At 33.6% G+C, this 18,879-nt stretch overlaps 1 protein-coding gene across 4 annotated transcripts in view; it reads left to right on the forward strand.

The window, feature by feature from the left end:
- OPA1 (OPA1 mitochondrial dynamin like GTPase) overlaps positions 1 to 18,879 on the forward strand; it is an 81,539-nt gene that overhangs the window by 46,241 nt on the left and 16,419 nt on the right. For all 4 annotated transcript variants that reach the window (XM_016136349.2, XM_016136351.2, XM_016136350.2 and 1 more), the window contains 8 exons: positions 381 to 546; positions 2,671 to 2,823; positions 4,164 to 4,272; positions 4,733 to 4,812; positions 7,824 to 7,964; positions 9,807 to 9,923; positions 11,235 to 11,328; positions 11,832 to 11,942. In XM_016136349.2, coding sequence (XP_015991835.1) covers positions 381 to 546; positions 2,671 to 2,823; positions 4,164 to 4,272; positions 4,733 to 4,812; positions 7,824 to 7,964; positions 9,807 to 9,923; positions 11,235 to 11,328; positions 11,832 to 11,942 — 971 coding nt within the window. The remainder of the gene's footprint in view (positions 1 to 380; positions 547 to 2,670; positions 2,824 to 4,163; positions 4,273 to 4,732; positions 4,813 to 7,823; positions 7,965 to 9,806; positions 9,924 to 11,234; positions 11,329 to 11,831; positions 11,943 to 18,879) is intronic.

The following is an 18,879-nucleotide window of genomic DNA, read 5'->3' on the forward strand; positions in this document are numbered from 1 at the left end:
ACCCAAATGCCCATCAGCAAGTGAATAAATAGATTCATGTAATGAAGGACTACCCATCAGTGAAATATTGATATATATAACATGGACTAATCTCAAAATAATGATGCTAGATGAAAGAAGACAGACAAAATAAGAGTACATGATTGCATTTATATAAAATTTCAGAAAATATAAACTAATCTGTAGTGACAAAGCAATACTAGTGGTTACAGCTTTGGGGAGTAATGGATAAGTTCATTATCATGATTGTGGTAGTGCACAAGTGTGTACATATATCAAAACTTTAAATATGTGTAATTTATTGTAAGTTAATGGCAAAGCTGTTTTTAAAAACAATATTTAAATTTGGTGTTCTTGAAACTTTTTTATTTTGATTTCAGGGAGGAAATCCTTCAGCAATCTTTGTGGGAAAGAGTATCAACTCATGTGATTGAAAACATCTATCTTCCAGCTGCGCAGACCATGAATTCAGGGACTTTTAATACTACAGTGGATATCAAGCTTAAACAGTGGACTGATAAACAACTTCCTAATAAAGCAGTAGAGGTTAGGATATAATTTAATTAAATGGGTAAGAAGCATTATCTGAAGGGAGTAGGAGCTGTGAATGTTAGGTTTTATTCCCATCACAGCCACTATCTTTCTTTTTGGTCCTTATACTCCATTTATTCTTTATTTCTCTTCTTGGGTGGGGATTAATCTTAATACTGCTACCAATTACTACTCTTAAAAAAATTTACTAGTTTGTATGGTGTTGGTCTGAGAGTGTTGGTTCTTCTTCCAGATGCTATCCGAAGATAGCATAAAACGAAACCAGAATTTTCTTGAATTTTAATGAAATATTCTTAACTTCTGTGGTTTAGAGATTCCATAAGAAAAATGTTTTAACAGTTGAAACATTTTATTTATTGGTTTTCTGTAAGGCTCAATTATACTTAAATAATCATTTTCTTAGTTCAGATCCTGCCAGAAGGTTAAACTAGGAATTATAAGAAAGTACCTTAAAGAATGCATTTCTCTTACCCACTTATCTTAGCTCTCCCACTTAGTAACTGTGTCATCCTAGGACTAACTAGTTGCTTAAGATTTCTGTTTTCTGATCTGTAAAATAGGCATGATAATATTACTACCTCACAGATTGTTTTAAGGAGTAAATGAGTTAATATATGTAAAATACTTAGATAATATCTGGCCCACAGTAACTGCTCAGTAAATGCCAGTGGCTTTTTATGATGATGACTGTCATCCAAGTTGATCTGCCATGCATATTACTCTGGAAAATGATTGTTCTAGCTGAATCAGTGTGTCCTGTACATCTATGTGAGGATGTTCACAAAATTAGGATTAGTGTTACATAATTTTTTCATACCCACCTTAAAAACAAAATGTTGGTTTCTGATTATTCAGGTGTATTTTGCCCCTTTCCTATCCTCTCCAGTTCTAGCTTTTTCGCCTTTTAAAAAATTTCTTCAAGCCTTCCTTTCCAAGAACTCTTCCAGCCTACTTCACCTAAGCCGTGACCCCTGGTCAGTTCTCCACACATTTACCCCTAAAGTAATGAAAGAGCTGCTGCTACCACTTCTCTAGCTCTCCTCCCTTCTGGCCCTAATATTTTTCTGAGCCCTGTCTCATGATAGGATATTTTCATATCCTATGATTCAAGCAATAGAAGTGGTCATAAAAACAGTAATGATCTGTCTCCTGCCACTTTCCCCTTCACACCTAGGTGTGGGTATACCTCACTGTGTATTCTTGGACAGTCACCTTTCTTTATTCCATAATTTCTTAATGTTTAAAATGAAGAAAGCTAAATACAAAATATAGCATTAACTAGCCTACTTAAATTAAGTGATTTAGTTCTTAAGTACTTTGGACACTGTGTTTTTCCTTTCACTGTTCATGTAATTAGGAGTTTGCTGTAATACAAGACAGATTAATGCTCAGCTATGTTTGAAAGTATTGATGCATTGTTTCATGTATTTGCATAAATAAAGATGTGAAGAAAACTAAATCATTAAAAATTTTTAAACTTTACAGTGCGCAAGAAGCAAGCAAGCTCATATTGTAGGGAATAGAATGAATGAATGAATGAACGAGTGAATGAATGAGTGAACAAATGAACAAACAAATGAATGGAATAAATAAACGAATACACGAATAAGTCTGGTGGTGGGCTAGAGTGCATACCTTATCTAATGGGCCAGCTCCTCTTCAGCTCCAGCAGGTGGTGTTATATAGGAGTGTTGATACAGAGTTGACAGATAATTCAAGAGAGGCTGGAAATTTTTAACTACTGGCTACTAATTTTTAAAAATTTAAAACACTGTGTATGTCTAGCGAAACGTATCAGGAGGTCAGATCTATCCCACCAACTACCAGTGTAAGATCTCTAGCCAGAGTTTATATTTGCTGACTTTTTTTTTATGTGGTTTTCTATGTATTTTATTTATCTATTTATCTGTCTGTATATCTATCTATTTATTTATATTACAGTGACATTGTTTAACAAAATCCAGTAAGTTTCAGGTGTACTTTTCAACAGTATGTATTTTCTGATAAGGTGATTTATCACATCTATTTGACTTAAATGCATGTGGTTAGTTTTCATGTTACACATTATAAATAAAAGTATATAGTATAACTACAGCTTTTTTCTTTAAATAACTTTAGGTTGCTTGGGAGACCTTACAAGAAGAATTTTCTCGCTTCATGACAGAACCAAAAGGAAAAGAGCATGATGACATATTTGATAAACTTAAAGAAGCTGTTAAGGAAGAAAGTATTAAACGCCACAAATGGAATGATTTTGCAGAGGACAGCTTGGTACGTCATTTGTATATTAGGGTGTAAGCCTCATATTTATACACTTTATCAAACTGATACGCTTTTGTAGGAGACTATTTTTATGTGACTATTTAAGTTAGATTCTGAATTTATATTTTAAAACTGGGAAAGGATTTATGATCTGTAATCGGCCCTTTATCATTTCTCTGCTCTTCTATAATCACCCTCTGCTACTGCTTTCTAGGCTGTCATTTCAAAAACAGTTGAACTTCTCAGTAAACAGGCTTCTTCTGTAAACTTCAACAGGTTGTCATCCAGCAGCCTGAACTGATAGAGGATAGCTGCTTCTCATTTTACCCTCTGTGGTAATGAAAGGAATTAGATGCATTGGTTTTCAGTGGATTTGAGCCATAAAATGTTAGACTTCTAAAATCATAACACTAACTACCAATGTGTTGATCCTTACAGGGTGCCAGAATCTTTGCTGTGTATTTCATAAGCATTATTTTATTTAGTTAAGCAGTCCTATTATTGTCATTGGCAAAGCCGGGGGTACCAAGCCCCATTCTGTCTAATTATAAAACCTGGCTCCTGACCTCTACCACCTGATAAATCTTTTGTTATGTAGAACATTCTCATCACCATAATCAAACTTCATTAAACACCTGCTCTGCTCAGACAGTTATGAGAGGCAGTGTTAAAATATAAGATGAGACAGTTTTTAGGAAACTACATATCTGACTGTGGGCTGATGGTAATTATAATTTTTTTGAAAGGAAGATTTGTTTTTGAAAACCGTATTTATTATTATTGTGAGATGACTTATTAAGACTGGCTTTCTGAAAAAATGGTGCCAATTTCATTTGTTCATTCAAAAATTACAATATTTGGAAACTAATTTTCTTATAATAAATAACACTGACTTATGATTGTTTAGGCCTTCTAAGCTTCCTTCCATTACATTTTTCATTGTTGTTACCAGTGAGATAATGGTTATTGTTTTTTTTCCTCCTGTCCTTTTTGAACGTGCTAACACATAGGTCATATGGCAAAAAGGAGAAATAGAGATGCTATATCATTAACTCCTGAATATTAGGGTTACAGGTGTTGGATTTTACATGTGTAATAGCCCCTCCCCCATCTTAGAGATGGTCAGCTCATTTAATTGGGTCTAGGAGAAAATGTCCACTGTTTGTTTTTCAGACAGAAAGCTGACAAATAAGCAGACAAATATGCACTTATGTGGCAGGGACATACTTCTATGTTATTTTAGATATATCTGTTATTTTGATTGTCAATTTGAATAAGTTGTCAATTTGAATAAAAATTACTAAGTGATAAGACACAAATTAACTGTTTTTCTTTCCTTGTTTTTTCAGAGGGTTATTCAACACAATGCTTTAGAAGACCGGTCCATATCTGATAAACAGCAGTGGGATGCAGCTATTTATTTTATGGAAGAGGCTCTTCAGGCTCGTCTCAAGGATAGTAAGTAGGGACACGAGTTACTGAGTTTTGAGTATTTCAAGTGATTAAGGAGTCATCTAACTTTAGTGAACATTTGTCAAAAATAACTAATATTTCAAAGTCTTTGTCATTAATACTGTAGTTGAATATTATTTGTGGGGTTTTTGAGTCAACTGCTGAGTATCTGCTAAAAATATTAAATTTATATATACTCATAATTCATACTGTTTTAGTGTTTGCTACTATGCTTATTGGAACTTCATAAGCAATTGTACTTCTCGTAAATTCTAAACATATATAATTAAACTTACATATGCAACATAACAATTGTATGGTTTTTTTTCTTTATTTCAATTGACTTTACATTGATATATCACTTTGAAGTAGTTAAGGAAGCAAGAATGTTATTAGCTATAATTTATGTATTTGATAAGTGATAAAATTCTTGATGAATTAATAAGTATCTTTTAAATTCATTTAGCTGAAAATGCAATTGAAAACATGGTAGGTCCAGATTGGAAAAAAAGGTGGTTATACTGGAAAAATCGGACACAAGAACAGGTAAAAACAAACAAATATTTGGTCTTATGATGGTATAATTTTGTTCATTTTAATTCAAGTATTAAAATATAACCTTTTCATGCCTCTAGACCAATCTTAATAATTTTATGTTTATGTCAGCCTTTCTAAAATATAATGAATCTTAAGAATAAGCAGTCAACTATAAATGAAAGATTTTTTTTTAAGTGAAGTAGCTGTGTTATTAGAAGGAAGAAGAAACATGCCTCTTTTGTGGTTGATTACTTTGTTCATTTAAATTCCCTATTTGAAGTAAGTGAAGATTAAAGTTAGGAAAAGAAGGAAAAGAATAACATGGATTTTAGAGGATATAAAATGAATATAATTAGACTAAAAGATATCTTGACTTTTTTAAACCATATTCTGTCATATTATCTTTGAATTTTTCTGTTAGTTATCTATTCAGATAATTTTATTCTTTTACATTTTTTGCTCTTGTGTTTACAAAATGAGTATACAAATTCAGACAGGAAGCAGAACTGTAGAATTCATTTATTTACATTTAATGAGCACTTCAGAAGAACAAATGGTAAAGGCAAGTATAAGTAACTTTACAAATGAGTAAAAGGGGGAAAATGTATAAATCATTGAAGACCCCTTCCCCTACCCTTTTAATTTCTTACTTATTGTTATGGCTTCTTTTCCTATCAAGGACTCGGTCTTGTGCCGCTATCTCATTCTTGTGCATTCCTTAAATAAGAGAGTATATGTAGAATATAGAATTAGAATACATAATGAAAATGAAAAAGAGGTAGCACTCAGCTCGCTTTCTTTTCTTGTTTCTGAATCCATGTGATCAGAGAAAAGAGCTAAGATATGGGAATAATAAAAGAGGAGATAGAGAATGAAAAATTATCAGATCACATAGTATTCCCATTGTCTTATTTATTTTTCGTTTTCATTTCAATACCCTATTTTTTTCTAGCTTCATGCACTTTTTGTTTCATAAGCTGTCAGTTCCAATTTGTCTTAAAATAGTGAAGAAACAGGCTTCCTCTTTTTTCTGTTTTATTTATTTATTTTTTTTGTGGAAAAAGGAGTCATTAAGACACTGAAGAAATGGACAGAGTTAGTGGTTGGATTATGCCCGTGTTCAGGGTGTATCAGTTATCTCTGCTCTACTGGCGGGCTGAGAGAGGGAGATCTCTTAGAAAAGAACTTCCAGGGGATCCATCAGAGGTTTCCGACTTGGAGACAGAAAGAGGCATTGATTGGAAAGAACTGGTGTAAGGCAAATAAACTCCAAAGAAAAATGATGTCTGATCTTCAAGGCCTAGTGAAATTAGGCTACACTCTCCAGAGCAATTAATAACAACAGAATTTGTTTTAGCAACTTGTGGCAAATAAGCTTTGGCCAAACACTTTCAGAGAGAAATGATTCCTGGTTGGAAGTTATTTTTCTCAGGAACTTGAACTCGTAGGGGATCTCTTCCAAGAGAAGGAGAGGAATTAGTTTGAAGGCCAATGTAAGGATCTGCAGCCTAGACGAGGAATGTGGAAACCCTTCAGAGAAGAGCTTTCTCCCAAGGTTTCAGGGCAGCATGCATAAGATCCAAGCTAACTTTAGAACAGAGGCCATAATGTGGAGTGTAGAGGGAAGGAACATCAGAATCACCTGGGAAGGTATGAATTTTGTTTTCTCTTTCAAAACAAAGCCTCTGGTCAGACTCACTGAATCAAGTTATCCTTCTCTAACCTTTCTAACCTTCTCACTCCCGGTTGAAAACCACTGTCCTAGATACAGACGTTACAGTAAGAAACATAGTAGAAAAGGTTGAGAATACCTCCAAGTCTCACATTGCAAGATTAAAGTAGCTGTCTAACATTTCTTTCTGTCTTTTTGAGTGACTGGATTTAGCAGGAAAAGAAACTTAAGATTGTTTTGTGTTAAAGATGAGAAATTCGTGCTCTGAAAACTGTTTTGTGTTTTTGTGGTATTACTTTTTCCTTAGTTTACTAGGAAAAATCCATTCCTTTGAAACATTCTCACCATGTCTGAGCTGAACTAATATAGATGTTGGTCAGGGTATATGGGAGAGCAGTGTCCTAAAGATCACGTGAGGTGGGGACAGCTAACAGGCGAAAGCAGAAACAGGATAGGAAGAATTGGGGAATATTGTATTTGAGATTTTCTTTTTACTTCAGGCCAAATAGCAGAAATTTCTTTTCATTAAATATTTATTCTAAAATGTCATATTTTCAGAAAGTATTAATTAGTAGTTATTTTACATTATAATTTTTTCATGTGTGTTTAGGTGTTATTCTTGTATAAATACTCAGATTCTGTAACTAGGTACAGTTTGGGCTAAGTGCTATGGTAGTAATTTGTTTAGAATAATCGGTGAATTTGAAACTAGTTCCTTTTACCATGCAATTTTAAAGAAGGATTAAAAACTGAAAAGGTAAACTTAATTTGACACTGTATCAATCTTATTTTCAAACTTCTCACTAGTAAGTGTGTGTTTTTCTCCTTCGGTGAAAAGGTTGTGAACAATTATAGAGAAGAGATTGGAAGTGAATTTAAAAAATGATAGACATCTCACAGAAACAGTCTAAAGTACAATTTTTAATGAAAAGACTTAAAAAATCAAACTTTGAATTTTATATTTATTGAAAAAGAAACATCAACAAGTGTAAGCCCTTAGAGTCATCTAATTCTTAGAACATTATCTCTTCCCGTATACTCAGGGTACTTTTTCCTAGACTAAAATCATATCCTCAGGTCAAGAAACTACACAGTAAGGTGCCTGGGACTGTAATTTCAACAGTAAAAAATTTTAGCAAAAGTAAAATAAAACAAATAAGGCTTATATATATTTTTTTCCTCTTGTAATTGTTCTGGATTCATAAGCCAGTTGCCCCTATCCTGTTGTTATTGAGCTTTGTCACCTATTGTGTAATGGCAACATATTTATTAAAATTGGGACTTTGTTTTTACAAGTGTGCCAAATTGTGAACCAACTAAACGTCATCTTCTTTTAAACATTTTAAAGTGTGTTCACAATGAAACCAAGAATGAATTGGAGAAGATGTTGAAATGTAACGAGGAACACCCAGCTTATCTTGCAAGTGATGAGATAACTACAGTCCGAAAGAACCTTGAATCCCGAGGAGTAGAAGTAGACCCGAGCTTGGTAATATATATGCTGGAAAGCATAAACTTGCTTCCTTAATCTTTGTATCTTGTAGTAAAATGTTACTACTTCTAATGTGTCACATAGGTATTTAAGTGCTTACTGTGATTTGGATCATTTGTACTTTTGCTGACAGTAAAAACCGATTTTGATTTGTGAAGAGTAGAAATTTTATTCTCATTATTGCTTTTTGAAGTGTAACACTTTAATTTGTAAATGGAGAAATCAAGACCTAGAAAAGTGAAGTACCTGGGCAAGTTCTGGCAAGAGGGATGAACTTCCCACCCCTTCCTGCATATATCTGCACCACATTGTACTGTTTCAGGCTGCAAAGTAGAATTTCTGTTTAAACAAGGGCTTGTTTATGTATGTTTTTTCATCAAATGTACCTTAATCAGGTATGAGTGCATTTAGAAATAATATGAATGTTTGTATTAAATTGGTTAATGCCTTTGGGGTTATATCTCTTTTTCCTCACTTATAATAAATATGAAGATAAAAATAATTATAGTTTAGACTACTTTTTGTTTACCTTCGTATGGCTTATTTGGGGAAATAAAAAAGCGCGCACACATACACACAAACTGTTTCTGGGCCTATGTTCCCTAGTTAGGGAACAAAACCTCATTTTAATATTAACCTAAGTTAGCTTAAGTGAAACCCAATGAGACAAGTGAGGAAAGCAATCATATAAGAAATTTCAGAGCCACATATAAATTCTTTTAAAGATTATCTGTTATTTATGTTTCTACATTTGAAAAATGTATATATGTATCTTAAATTCTACCAGAGGTCAAAACAAGAAAGGAAAACTGGAGAAACTCAGAGCAGTAAAAGCTGTTATGCATCTAATATTATTTATAAATTGAAAATGGAAGTAAGACTAATGATTACATGTCATTATTAGTTGAATGTAGATTTAATTTATCCACATTGGTCCTAGCTCTCTTTAGCAATAAGTTGTATTCAGTTTTGATATTTTTGAACTTTATGTGGCTGTAAGTGTTGACACTTTGCTTAATACAGTAGAAGAGACTTTGCCCATGTTTTAGGATATGGATTGACTGCATATCTTAATCACTTTCTGTGAGCCAGAAAATCTCAGGGTTTTTTTTTTTCTGAGACACTTTGTTTAGTGCACTTTATGAGGCTATAAAATAGGTAGCAAAGTACTATTACAAGAATTGTAGTTGGACTAGATGTCAGAAGATGTGAATTCTAGTACGGTTCCATTCCATTAGCTTCGTAACTGATTTATTCTCTCAGAGTTCCACTCTTCTTTCTCATCTGTCAGGTGATGTTGGTGATACCTGTTCTACCTAGATAATATGATTGTTGTGCTCAAAAAAAAGACAATACTCTTAAAGAATTTTGAAACCTCTAACAGAATATATAGTAATAATGTGGTGGAGGTTATATTGCTGTGGTAACTGAAATTTAATAATCAGAAAATATTGTGGAGTTGATGGACATGAGCTTCCTGGTACTTACTCTGCCCAAGGCTCACAACCTGCTTTTGCCTTGAATGCTTTACCTCTAACTAGGAAAGGATAGTCCCTACCTGTTCTACTCTACAAGATGATTATTTGAATATAATAACTGCTTGTTAAAAAACACTGTAAATTTTGAAGTACATAAACTGGTAAGGGGACAGAGTAATAGTAAATCTAATCTTGGTCCTGAAAAAAATTTTAATCTATAAAAAAGGTTGGTAGAATAACATCGACATTGATTTTAATTAACCTTTTTATAAATAAGCTTTGTGTATGACTTTTCAGAATGTGTTTGATCAACCTGAAGAGTGTGTAGTGACTCTTTGGTCTTTGTTTTCTTTTATTTTAGATTAAGGATACTTGGCATCAAGTGTATAGAAGACATTTCTTAAGAACAGCTCTAAACCATTGTAACCTTTGTCGAAGAGGCTTTTATTATTACCAAAGGCATTTTGTAGATTCCGAGGTAAAGTTTCCAAAAACAAGGGAAATATTTTTTAGTTATAGTTGCTTAGATGCTTAAAAGTAAACTTTAGCTTTAGCTAAATTTAGCATTAATTTTAATTTAGCATTAATTTTAATTTCTTTAATCTGGGAAGAAAGTATGGGTGAATCATAAAGAATAACCTAATCAATATTTCCAAAGATATTTATCACATTGGTAATAACTGTATCTTTACATGCATATCATCTCAGTGCCTATAAAATTCTGTGTGCCTATAGCAGACACTAAACCTTTTTAAATTTAAGAATTAACTTTTTTTGTTAGAAAATAATACATTCACATTGTAGAAAGTAAATGCAACAGATAAATGTAAAAAGAAAAATACACCAAAGGAAATAGTTACCCACCTAGAAGTAATTTTAATTAACATTTTTTTGTATTTATGTTTATCTCTTTCTGTACATGGTTGTGTTTGTGTAAACATAACCATCATTTGCATAGTGGAAATCATACTGAAAAAGTTTTTTAATTGTACTATTTTCATGTATTGTAATTCTTTATTTTCACTAAAATCTTGTTTTAAACAATTCTTTTAACTCCATGAAGGTTTTCGAAGAGAATTTTAGTTTAATGTCACATTTTCCAAAGCAACCTCTAGGTGGCAGCAGACCGACATATTTTGAACATTTTCTTAAAAGCAGAAATGTTTTTAATGGATCCTTCTGAAAGAGCTCTGTTAATCAGTAGTCATATTTGAGTCTCATAAAATGCTTTTCTTTTGAGTTTTCAGCAAAAATAAATTTGTATTTAAATATACTTATGTAAAAAGTGGTAAATTTGCATAATTTTAATTAATGGGAAGACCTTTCTACAGAATGAACTTCTTTTTAAAAAACATTACTAATTTATTTTTGTATACAGCTGAATTTCAAAAATTTGAGTACACACTCAAAGAAAAGAGGTTAAACTAAGGGCCATATTTAAGATAACGTTGTTAGTTGAAACTAAATACAAATTAAGAGTTACGTACTATGGACTCTTACTTGTATATAATGTAATGAAATGTTCTACTTCCCAAGTTTATTTGCTTTGTCATTGGAATCAAAGCAAAACTATGTCAGTGTAGGATAGATAGAACCCAGATCATGCAGAATTTGATAGGTCTTGTGAAAATTCAGTAGCTTGTATCTATCTACAATAGGAATATATATGTTAGGTAAATTAGGGTATTTTTATTTAAAGCTTAGGTACTCGCTTTAGTGGTTGTCTGTGCTCATGAGCAAATTTATGTTTAAATTTACATGTGGTAATCTTAATTACTTAATATTTCAGTTGGAATGCAATGATGTCGTCCTGTTTTGGCGAATACAACGCATGCTTGCTATCACTGCAAATACTTTAAGGCAACAACTTACAAATACTGAAGGTAAGCCACAGAGTGACCATTTTTTAATTTTAACATGAAAAATAATGGTAATAACATCTCTTTTTAATAATATGACAAAATACTTTCTTTAAAATCAATTTATTCAAAAAACCAAAAATTTTATTTGACCTTAAAATACTAATGAAAATAAATCATAATTGAAAAAGATGGGAGATAAAACATACCAGGAGTCTCCATTCATTAGACAAAAATTCTGTTAGAAAAGGACTCCTAAGCATCATTTTTTTTTTTCTGAGAAATCTGCATTTTCATTAAAGCGTTAAGGCTCGAGAATATGACTTTCTCTGAGAATATATATTAATTTTATGTTGCTAAAAGTACTATATAACAAGTAGAGATTCTCTCTATAACTATTCTCTCTATGAACTTAATAGATATAATGCGATGAGAAAAATAAGAACTTATTCTCCATACATTGTTAGCTTTATCCTTGTGCATTCATAAAAATGGAGTTCCTCAGGCTTTTTATTTACTTTGAACAGTCAGACGATTAGAGAAAAATGTTAAAGAAGTATTGGAAGATTTTGCTGAAGATAGTGAGAAGAAGGTTAAATTGCTTACTGGTAAACGAGTTCAACTGGCTGAAGACCTCAGTAAGTAGTTCTTCCTGCCTTTCACCTTGCTGCCTTTTTCACCGTCTCCACATCCATTTATTTGTTCATTCATTTAACCTCAAACTTATAGAAAAGTATATACAAAGAAGTTTTTTCCCTTAACTATTTGAGTGAAAATTGTTGACTTAAAGCCCCATCACTTCCAAGTACTTTAATGTGTATTTCTTGAAAACAAGGAGTTTTTCCTAGCAACCATAATGCAACCGTCAAAATCAGGTTGTTAACTGATGCATTAATACATCTCATTTCGATGCCATTCAAGTTTACCCTGTTGTCCTCATATTGTCCTTCCATGTAACAAGATATTCCATGTTCATCCTGTACTTTCCTGATCCAGCTTTCTTGCCTGCTTGCTTGCTTGCTTGCTCGCCCTTTCTTTCTTTCTATTTTTTTTTTTTTTTGAGAAAAATATTTAGAAATCAAGAGCTGAGAACTAGATATGCTCATTGTTACTGGAATATCACTGTTCCTGGACCCCCTCAGTAGAAAGAGCTAGGGAACAGATATTGCATGAGTGGTACATATACACATTCACATTTATATTCGTAGTCATATTATGTCTGTATTGAAAACCATAAGTTGACACCAATACTTTCATTTTAATCTAATATTACAGAGTTTGGTTAGTTTTTTTCTTTTTCATATTTGTAACTCGTTTTTTTTGGCAATAAGAAATCTGGCTTAAGGCATCTTAAATACTTACTTTGATTAGTCTTCCTATATGTAACCAAACTTGCCACCGTCCCCTTCATTGCAGTAGTGTTCTTTTTATTCAGCTCCAGCTCTGGTTACCTACTACAGGCCACCACCACAATGCCTCACCTTGTGTTGATACTTTTTCACCTCTTCTAGGCGCTGACATCCTGAGTCAGGCTGCCCTTCTTTATGAAGTCCTTTTTACTGAGCTCATGCTCTGACCCTTTATGCCAAGCATCACCCCTTCACATCGTTTTCTCCCCTTGTCCCCTAAATAAGACTTTCTCCTTACCTGAAGCCAGACCATGCTTTTTTGGAGACACTGTCTTCATCCTACCCCAAGAACCTACAGCAGACTATCCACCTACTCAGATACTCTCCTACCGGTTAGGCCAGACCACCAATATCCCCATATGATCACCCTCTGGAACCTAGCCAGGCTTGCATACCTACATTAGGCAATATGGCTTTCCCTACCCTTCCCCTCTTCTCCACCTCCAACTCAGCTTTGCCTTACTAATCACTTTGTCACTTTGAGGGAATTTTTGAGTCTTTCCTGGTGCTGGTGGGTTCCGAGCTTTAAGATGTTTTGATTGCATATTAAGATTTACTTATTACTTAGATCTTTGAGAGCCCAAGAAGTCAGTGAAAAATTAATATTAAATAAAAATAAAAATGCTGGGGATTGGTGCTTCTGTTTGAGCTTACTATCTTATAAGTTTCCCTTATTTCAGCTTTATGAAAACAAAGTATTTTTCCTTTCAGTGTATACTTTAATTTACTATCCATTGAGTTTTCTGATACCTAAAAGAAAGCAGATGCTGAATAGAAAGAAGTTCTTCAAATTTAAAAACGGTTTCTAAGCTGAATTTAGATCACTACGATACAATCACTATACTGTCCAAGAAAAGGCAGGCAGCAGTGTGCTGTCCTCCACCACTTACCGCGTTCTCTCTCCATTTCTTTGTTATCTGAGCTCTTCATTTTTTTCCCCTTTTTTCTTTTCTTTCTTTCTTTAAATAATCTTTTTTTTTCTGAGACATTCTCTTTTAACTTGTATTTCCATTTCAGTTGCTTTTAGTTTTTTTCATATCATTTTGGCAGCATGGTTAACTTTGTGCTAATTTCTAGATCCGTGTTTAATTTAGAACTGTTGTTTACTAGCTATGTTATCTCAGGCAGGGTATCTCCCAGAATCTTAGCCTCTTTGTTTGTAAAAACAACTACTCTAATAGTTATTGCACAGGGTTGAGGAGAATTAGTTCAAAACATTTGGCAGTCCCTGCTTCATAATTTTATGCCAAATTAGTACTGTTGCAGGAAGGATGTCAGTGTTACAATGTATATAAACACATTTCTTTCATATCCCTCAGGACCTACTTCAGTATATTTTATCAGCATATCAGACAGTGAAATACTTCAATGTATTTTATCAGTATATACATTTTTCAGTGATTGAAAAAACGATGTTATTTCTTATTTTATAATAGAGCATTAAGTGCAGCCCCTTCACTTTCCATTCCCAATTTGATTATTTAAAGAAAGTATATCACCAACACAAATTTGTGCCCTGTCAAGCGGAGTCTTACGTTCCTCCTGCTGGTTTTCCTGAGAAAATACTCGTATGACTCCCTTGAAATGATGTACTTACTTTTGTACATATAAAATTATGATTGTGTTAATGTACCAAATAATGTCCTTGGAAGCAAGTGTTTCAGCAGTGACTCAGCTTCATCATTCACACTAAGGAAGATGAGCCATGATTTGTCATTAGTTAAAAAAAGAATCTTGAGGATATCGTTCCTTTCTGTTTATCTTCAGTTTAACACTTGGGAATATGGTCATGGATACTTTCAGCCAGAAAACTTTCAAAGTTTAACAGCTACTACTGTATTACTACTGTATTATAGATTAAAGTGTCTAGTATAGCATATTCAATTAGAATATAGTGTGTTAATGAAATTAGAGAAGAGAAGCAGTCAAAAGAGTTTTTACTATAATTTAAAAATAATACAAGGTGTAGAGTATGGTAGAGATTGGCAAAGTTTGATACATCATATTTGTTTCCAGTCTTAAATTTGCCCGATTTTAAGTCACTTTACCACTTTACTTTGGAGATTCACCAACTGATTGTTCTTTGAGATGAGTACATGAGAAGAGGTACAGTGTTCTCTCATATTCTGGAGAAGATACACCATGTTCACTAGTGAAATGAAACCATGAAGCAAGAGGAAGGTCAAAGAAGTGAGAGAGGCTCATTAGAAAAGAAGTCACACATAGGACCCAGGACCTTTGGCCATATGGTGGATTCCATAGCTGGAGCAGGGAAAGGTTGGAATGAACATGGGCATCTCAAGCTAGAGAAAGTAAGGAAGTACTTGAAGGGTGATAGGGACGTGTCAACAGGATACAGAGCCAGCTTAACGAGGCTCCAGCTGGCCAAAACTAGGATGATTGGGGTACCAGAATGATAGTTAACATTATAACCCATTGAATAAAACTAACCCATAAATGGGTAATTATATCAATAAATTAATAAAGTCAGTGATGAAGAATGGGATGTTTGTATAATCACACAGTATTAGATAAAATCTATCTGTATTCCTAGCATAATTTTGAGTAATGTTTTCAATACATTGATTCAAACCGACTGCAGTTTTAAAAAGAGGGAGGAATTGGTATATTATAGCTCAAAACAAATTTTTTTCTATTATCTGTTTTATGATTTATAAAATCTGCTTTATGATTGCTATCATGCAAGACAAGTAATAGTGCTAACATCTCACAGATTTTTTTGACGATTTGTTTTCTATCCCTCCACCCCACCCCACCCCACCCTACCTCCCTCGCCTCCCCCCCCCCCCCCCCCCCGCCGCCCCGCCAAAAAAAAAAAATCCTGAGTATCTGGGCACTGGTAATAACTACTGGTAGTATTGCTACTGAGTCTCATCAGACCAGCCTGGAATTCTCTTATTTGCTCTGCGAATATCGTTAACTGGGTTAATATAAGTTTTTGGACCTTAAATCAATTGCTTATGATCTAAAGCTTAGGATTCTTTTTTAACTCTTGTTCACTAAATCCCAAGTTACACTTTTCATCCTCTGTATACATAATCAAAGAATCATTGATACCCAGGAATTAAAGGGACATGACCAATTATTTAGATTGCTCTAAGATCTACAGAGCTTTTCTCTCATTTTACTATACCTTTTCATTTATGTATCAGAACTTGAAACTGTTTATAAATATATATTTGAATACTTTTCCTGTGCTATATATTAGTTATGTGCTTTATATGCATTTTCAGTAGGTACAGTCATTTTTCTCATAGATAAAATGGAAGCTGAGAAACACATAGATAGTAAGTGTTAATGCGAAGATTTGAGCCAAGGTCTTTTTACTACTGTGCTGAACTAATTTGAGGAAAACATCAAGCCACTGTAAAATGTAATTTCATAAAATAGTCATTTATATTTGGAAGCTTCCATTCTTAGTGATGTCCGGTACAGAGTCATCACATACATATTAGTGATGATGATGATCATCCTCTGTACTTCCTGCACCATTAAAAGCTTTGCAATTTAAAATGTCAAAAGATATGAAAACTTTGATAGAATTAGAACATCTGGGGAAGAGAACAGTAAAGTGTAAATAAAGCCACAAAACAGATTGAAAGAAGTTAGTTTTCTCTATATGACTTGTAACAATTCTCAATGTATATTCTCTGTCACATTCCACCACAGTTAAGTAGTATCTGAGTTGCCCAATATTCGACACAGCTTTTCAATGTCATGTGTTCATGCTTAGAGAATTAAGGTCCAGCTATAACAGATACAGAATCTTTGAGTAATTGAGGCTTTTTGTTGAGTGTTGAAATGTTTTATAGTAAGCTTCACTGTCTTCAAATTTCTTGTACTTTATATGAATAGAAGATGCGCTTCAATAAAAACTGAATACTTTATATTTACATTTAATTTACTGAGGAAATGCGAAAATAGTGGTAAACTCCTTTACTTTGGGCTATCATTGCACAGGCATACTTTAATGATACAGTTTAATGTCCTTATTGTTAAAGAAAAAAAAAAACAGTGTAGCTTAAAGAAGCTGGTAAATTAGAATTTTCCAATATCCTTGGCTTTTTTTTCTCCTGCAGTTAATTTGCTCTGCTGACTTCCTACACGAGGTGGCAACAGCTGGCCTTTTTACTAGAGCCGGGGGATTAAAGAGTAGGAATCACAGCAGCGTGCTCGGCCTCTTGCCTCTGTTGACTGTTCTTTATTGTTTGATGCCTGAGCATCTCCCAGACAGCAAGCAATTGTTTCTTGAAACTTAAAGTTTGTTTCTCTTGGGATTATACAATGCTGGTGGGGCTCGTCTTTGTGTCTCTTCACTTTCCCAGTCTCGTCTTACCCTCCATCGTGTGCTTTCTCTTGATAATTAGAAAAGAGCAAAGATACAAGCTTTGTATCTTGGTGTGCAGGGGATTCAGTTTTGACTCTAAAAACTTAGGAATATAGACTGCAGATGGAAATTTATTTTTTTCTCTGACCTACCAGATAGTAACAGAAATCATTTTTACGATGAAAACTTTGTTCTTCATAATTAATGTACTAGTGAATTTTTGAAATTATAGTGATAAAAAGGGAGCAACATCAGAATGATTCATTCAGTTCTGCCATTTTAAAAGCTAAGATCAGAAGAAAAATGTACCATAGGTGCTTAAATCTAAAAGAACCCTTTCACTAGCTCTAAAACATAGGATAATTAAGAAATATCTTCATGCCACATTAAAACTTGAATATAAAGTAGTCAGAACATATTTAGATGGAACTCTCATCCAAAATGATTTTGTTGTTCTTCACAAAGGAAAGAAAAATATCAAGACATTATCGAATTTAATTTCTATTGGTTACTCCATATTCCTAAACTCTCATACCAGCCATATGCTTGAGGGTTGTTAGGGATAAAAATAGTGGTCTCGAAGTAGTGTGAGACTGAAAGTAATCCTAAAAATATTATTATATTCAGAATCCGGAACTTAAAATTATAAAAAAGAGAAGTCAAATGTAGGACTTTGGCATGAATGTTCTTGTCATGTATACTACCACTGCCCACCCTCCTGCTCCTGAAGCAATACCGTAGAGAATCCTACTTGTTTACAGCAGTACAGTTTGTAATTTTATTAATTGGGATAAACTGACATATATCTGCTTTTAGTAGAGTCTGATAAACTGTGTGACTGCTGAAAAATTTGGTAACTTATTTTAACTATATAGTAATATGTTCATTTTGTTTCTGCAGATGTAACCAAAGAAAATGAATTTTAAAGGGATTTAAAAGAGGAAAGAGGGGCATTGAGTTGTAGAATTCTAGATACCTAGGTCCAGCGAGCAAGAGAGGATTTTTACAAAGTAATAAAACAACACAGTCACACAGAATAGAGTAAGGCGCCCTGGAGAGAAAGCATGAACTGTAAAGACCACAATCCCTGTAGCATCATTTATTTATAAATAATGTTACTCCATTTGTTTCACCAAGAATTACAAGACCTCAATACTGCTTTTTCATCTTTCCTAGCTTCTAGCACATTTCTAAGCAGTCTTTTTCCTGTGCCTCTTTTTTCTTATATTTTTCTCTGTGCCCTCTTCTGGATCATTATCACTTGGTCCTCTGTATGTTTCCTCTGTCCTACTTATTTACCTTTCTACAGTGATTAAAAACCTTACTGAGGTACTGCTAATGTTGCTTAATTGAGCAGAAGGCAGGTTTCCCACTATAGGCAACTGTAGCTCAACTAAAATAAGCAGATTAAGAAAAAATAATTTCATGTCTATTATGATTGATCTATTCTGCTAAAGTGATTTGGTTCTTTCATAAATTCACCATAACCTTATATGCTGTATAGTATATGTGTTCAGTGACTATTTGAGCATGACCTTTTAATAAAGACTCTTCATTAGCCCCTTTCTCTTGACTTAAAAAAGAGGGAGAAGAAGGCTAATTCTTCTTATCCTAAGGAAGTTTTCTTCTACACCAGTGGTTTCCAACCATTTTGACACCAGGGACCTGTGCTCCTATGAGAATCTAATGCCTGATGATCTGAGGTGAAGCTGACATGGTGATGTTAATGCTGGGAAATGGCTGCAAATACAGATAAAACTTCACTCGCCTGCCACTCACCTGCCGTGCAGCCTGGTTCCTAATGCAACTGACTAGTAC

This window comes from Rousettus aegyptiacus, unplaced genomic scaffold (assembly GCF_014176215.1).
Source record: "Rousettus aegyptiacus isolate mRouAeg1 unplaced genomic scaffold, mRouAeg1.p scaffold_m13_p_4, whole genome shotgun sequence".
NCBI lineage: Eukaryota > Metazoa > Chordata > Mammalia > Chiroptera > Pteropodidae > Rousettus > Rousettus aegyptiacus.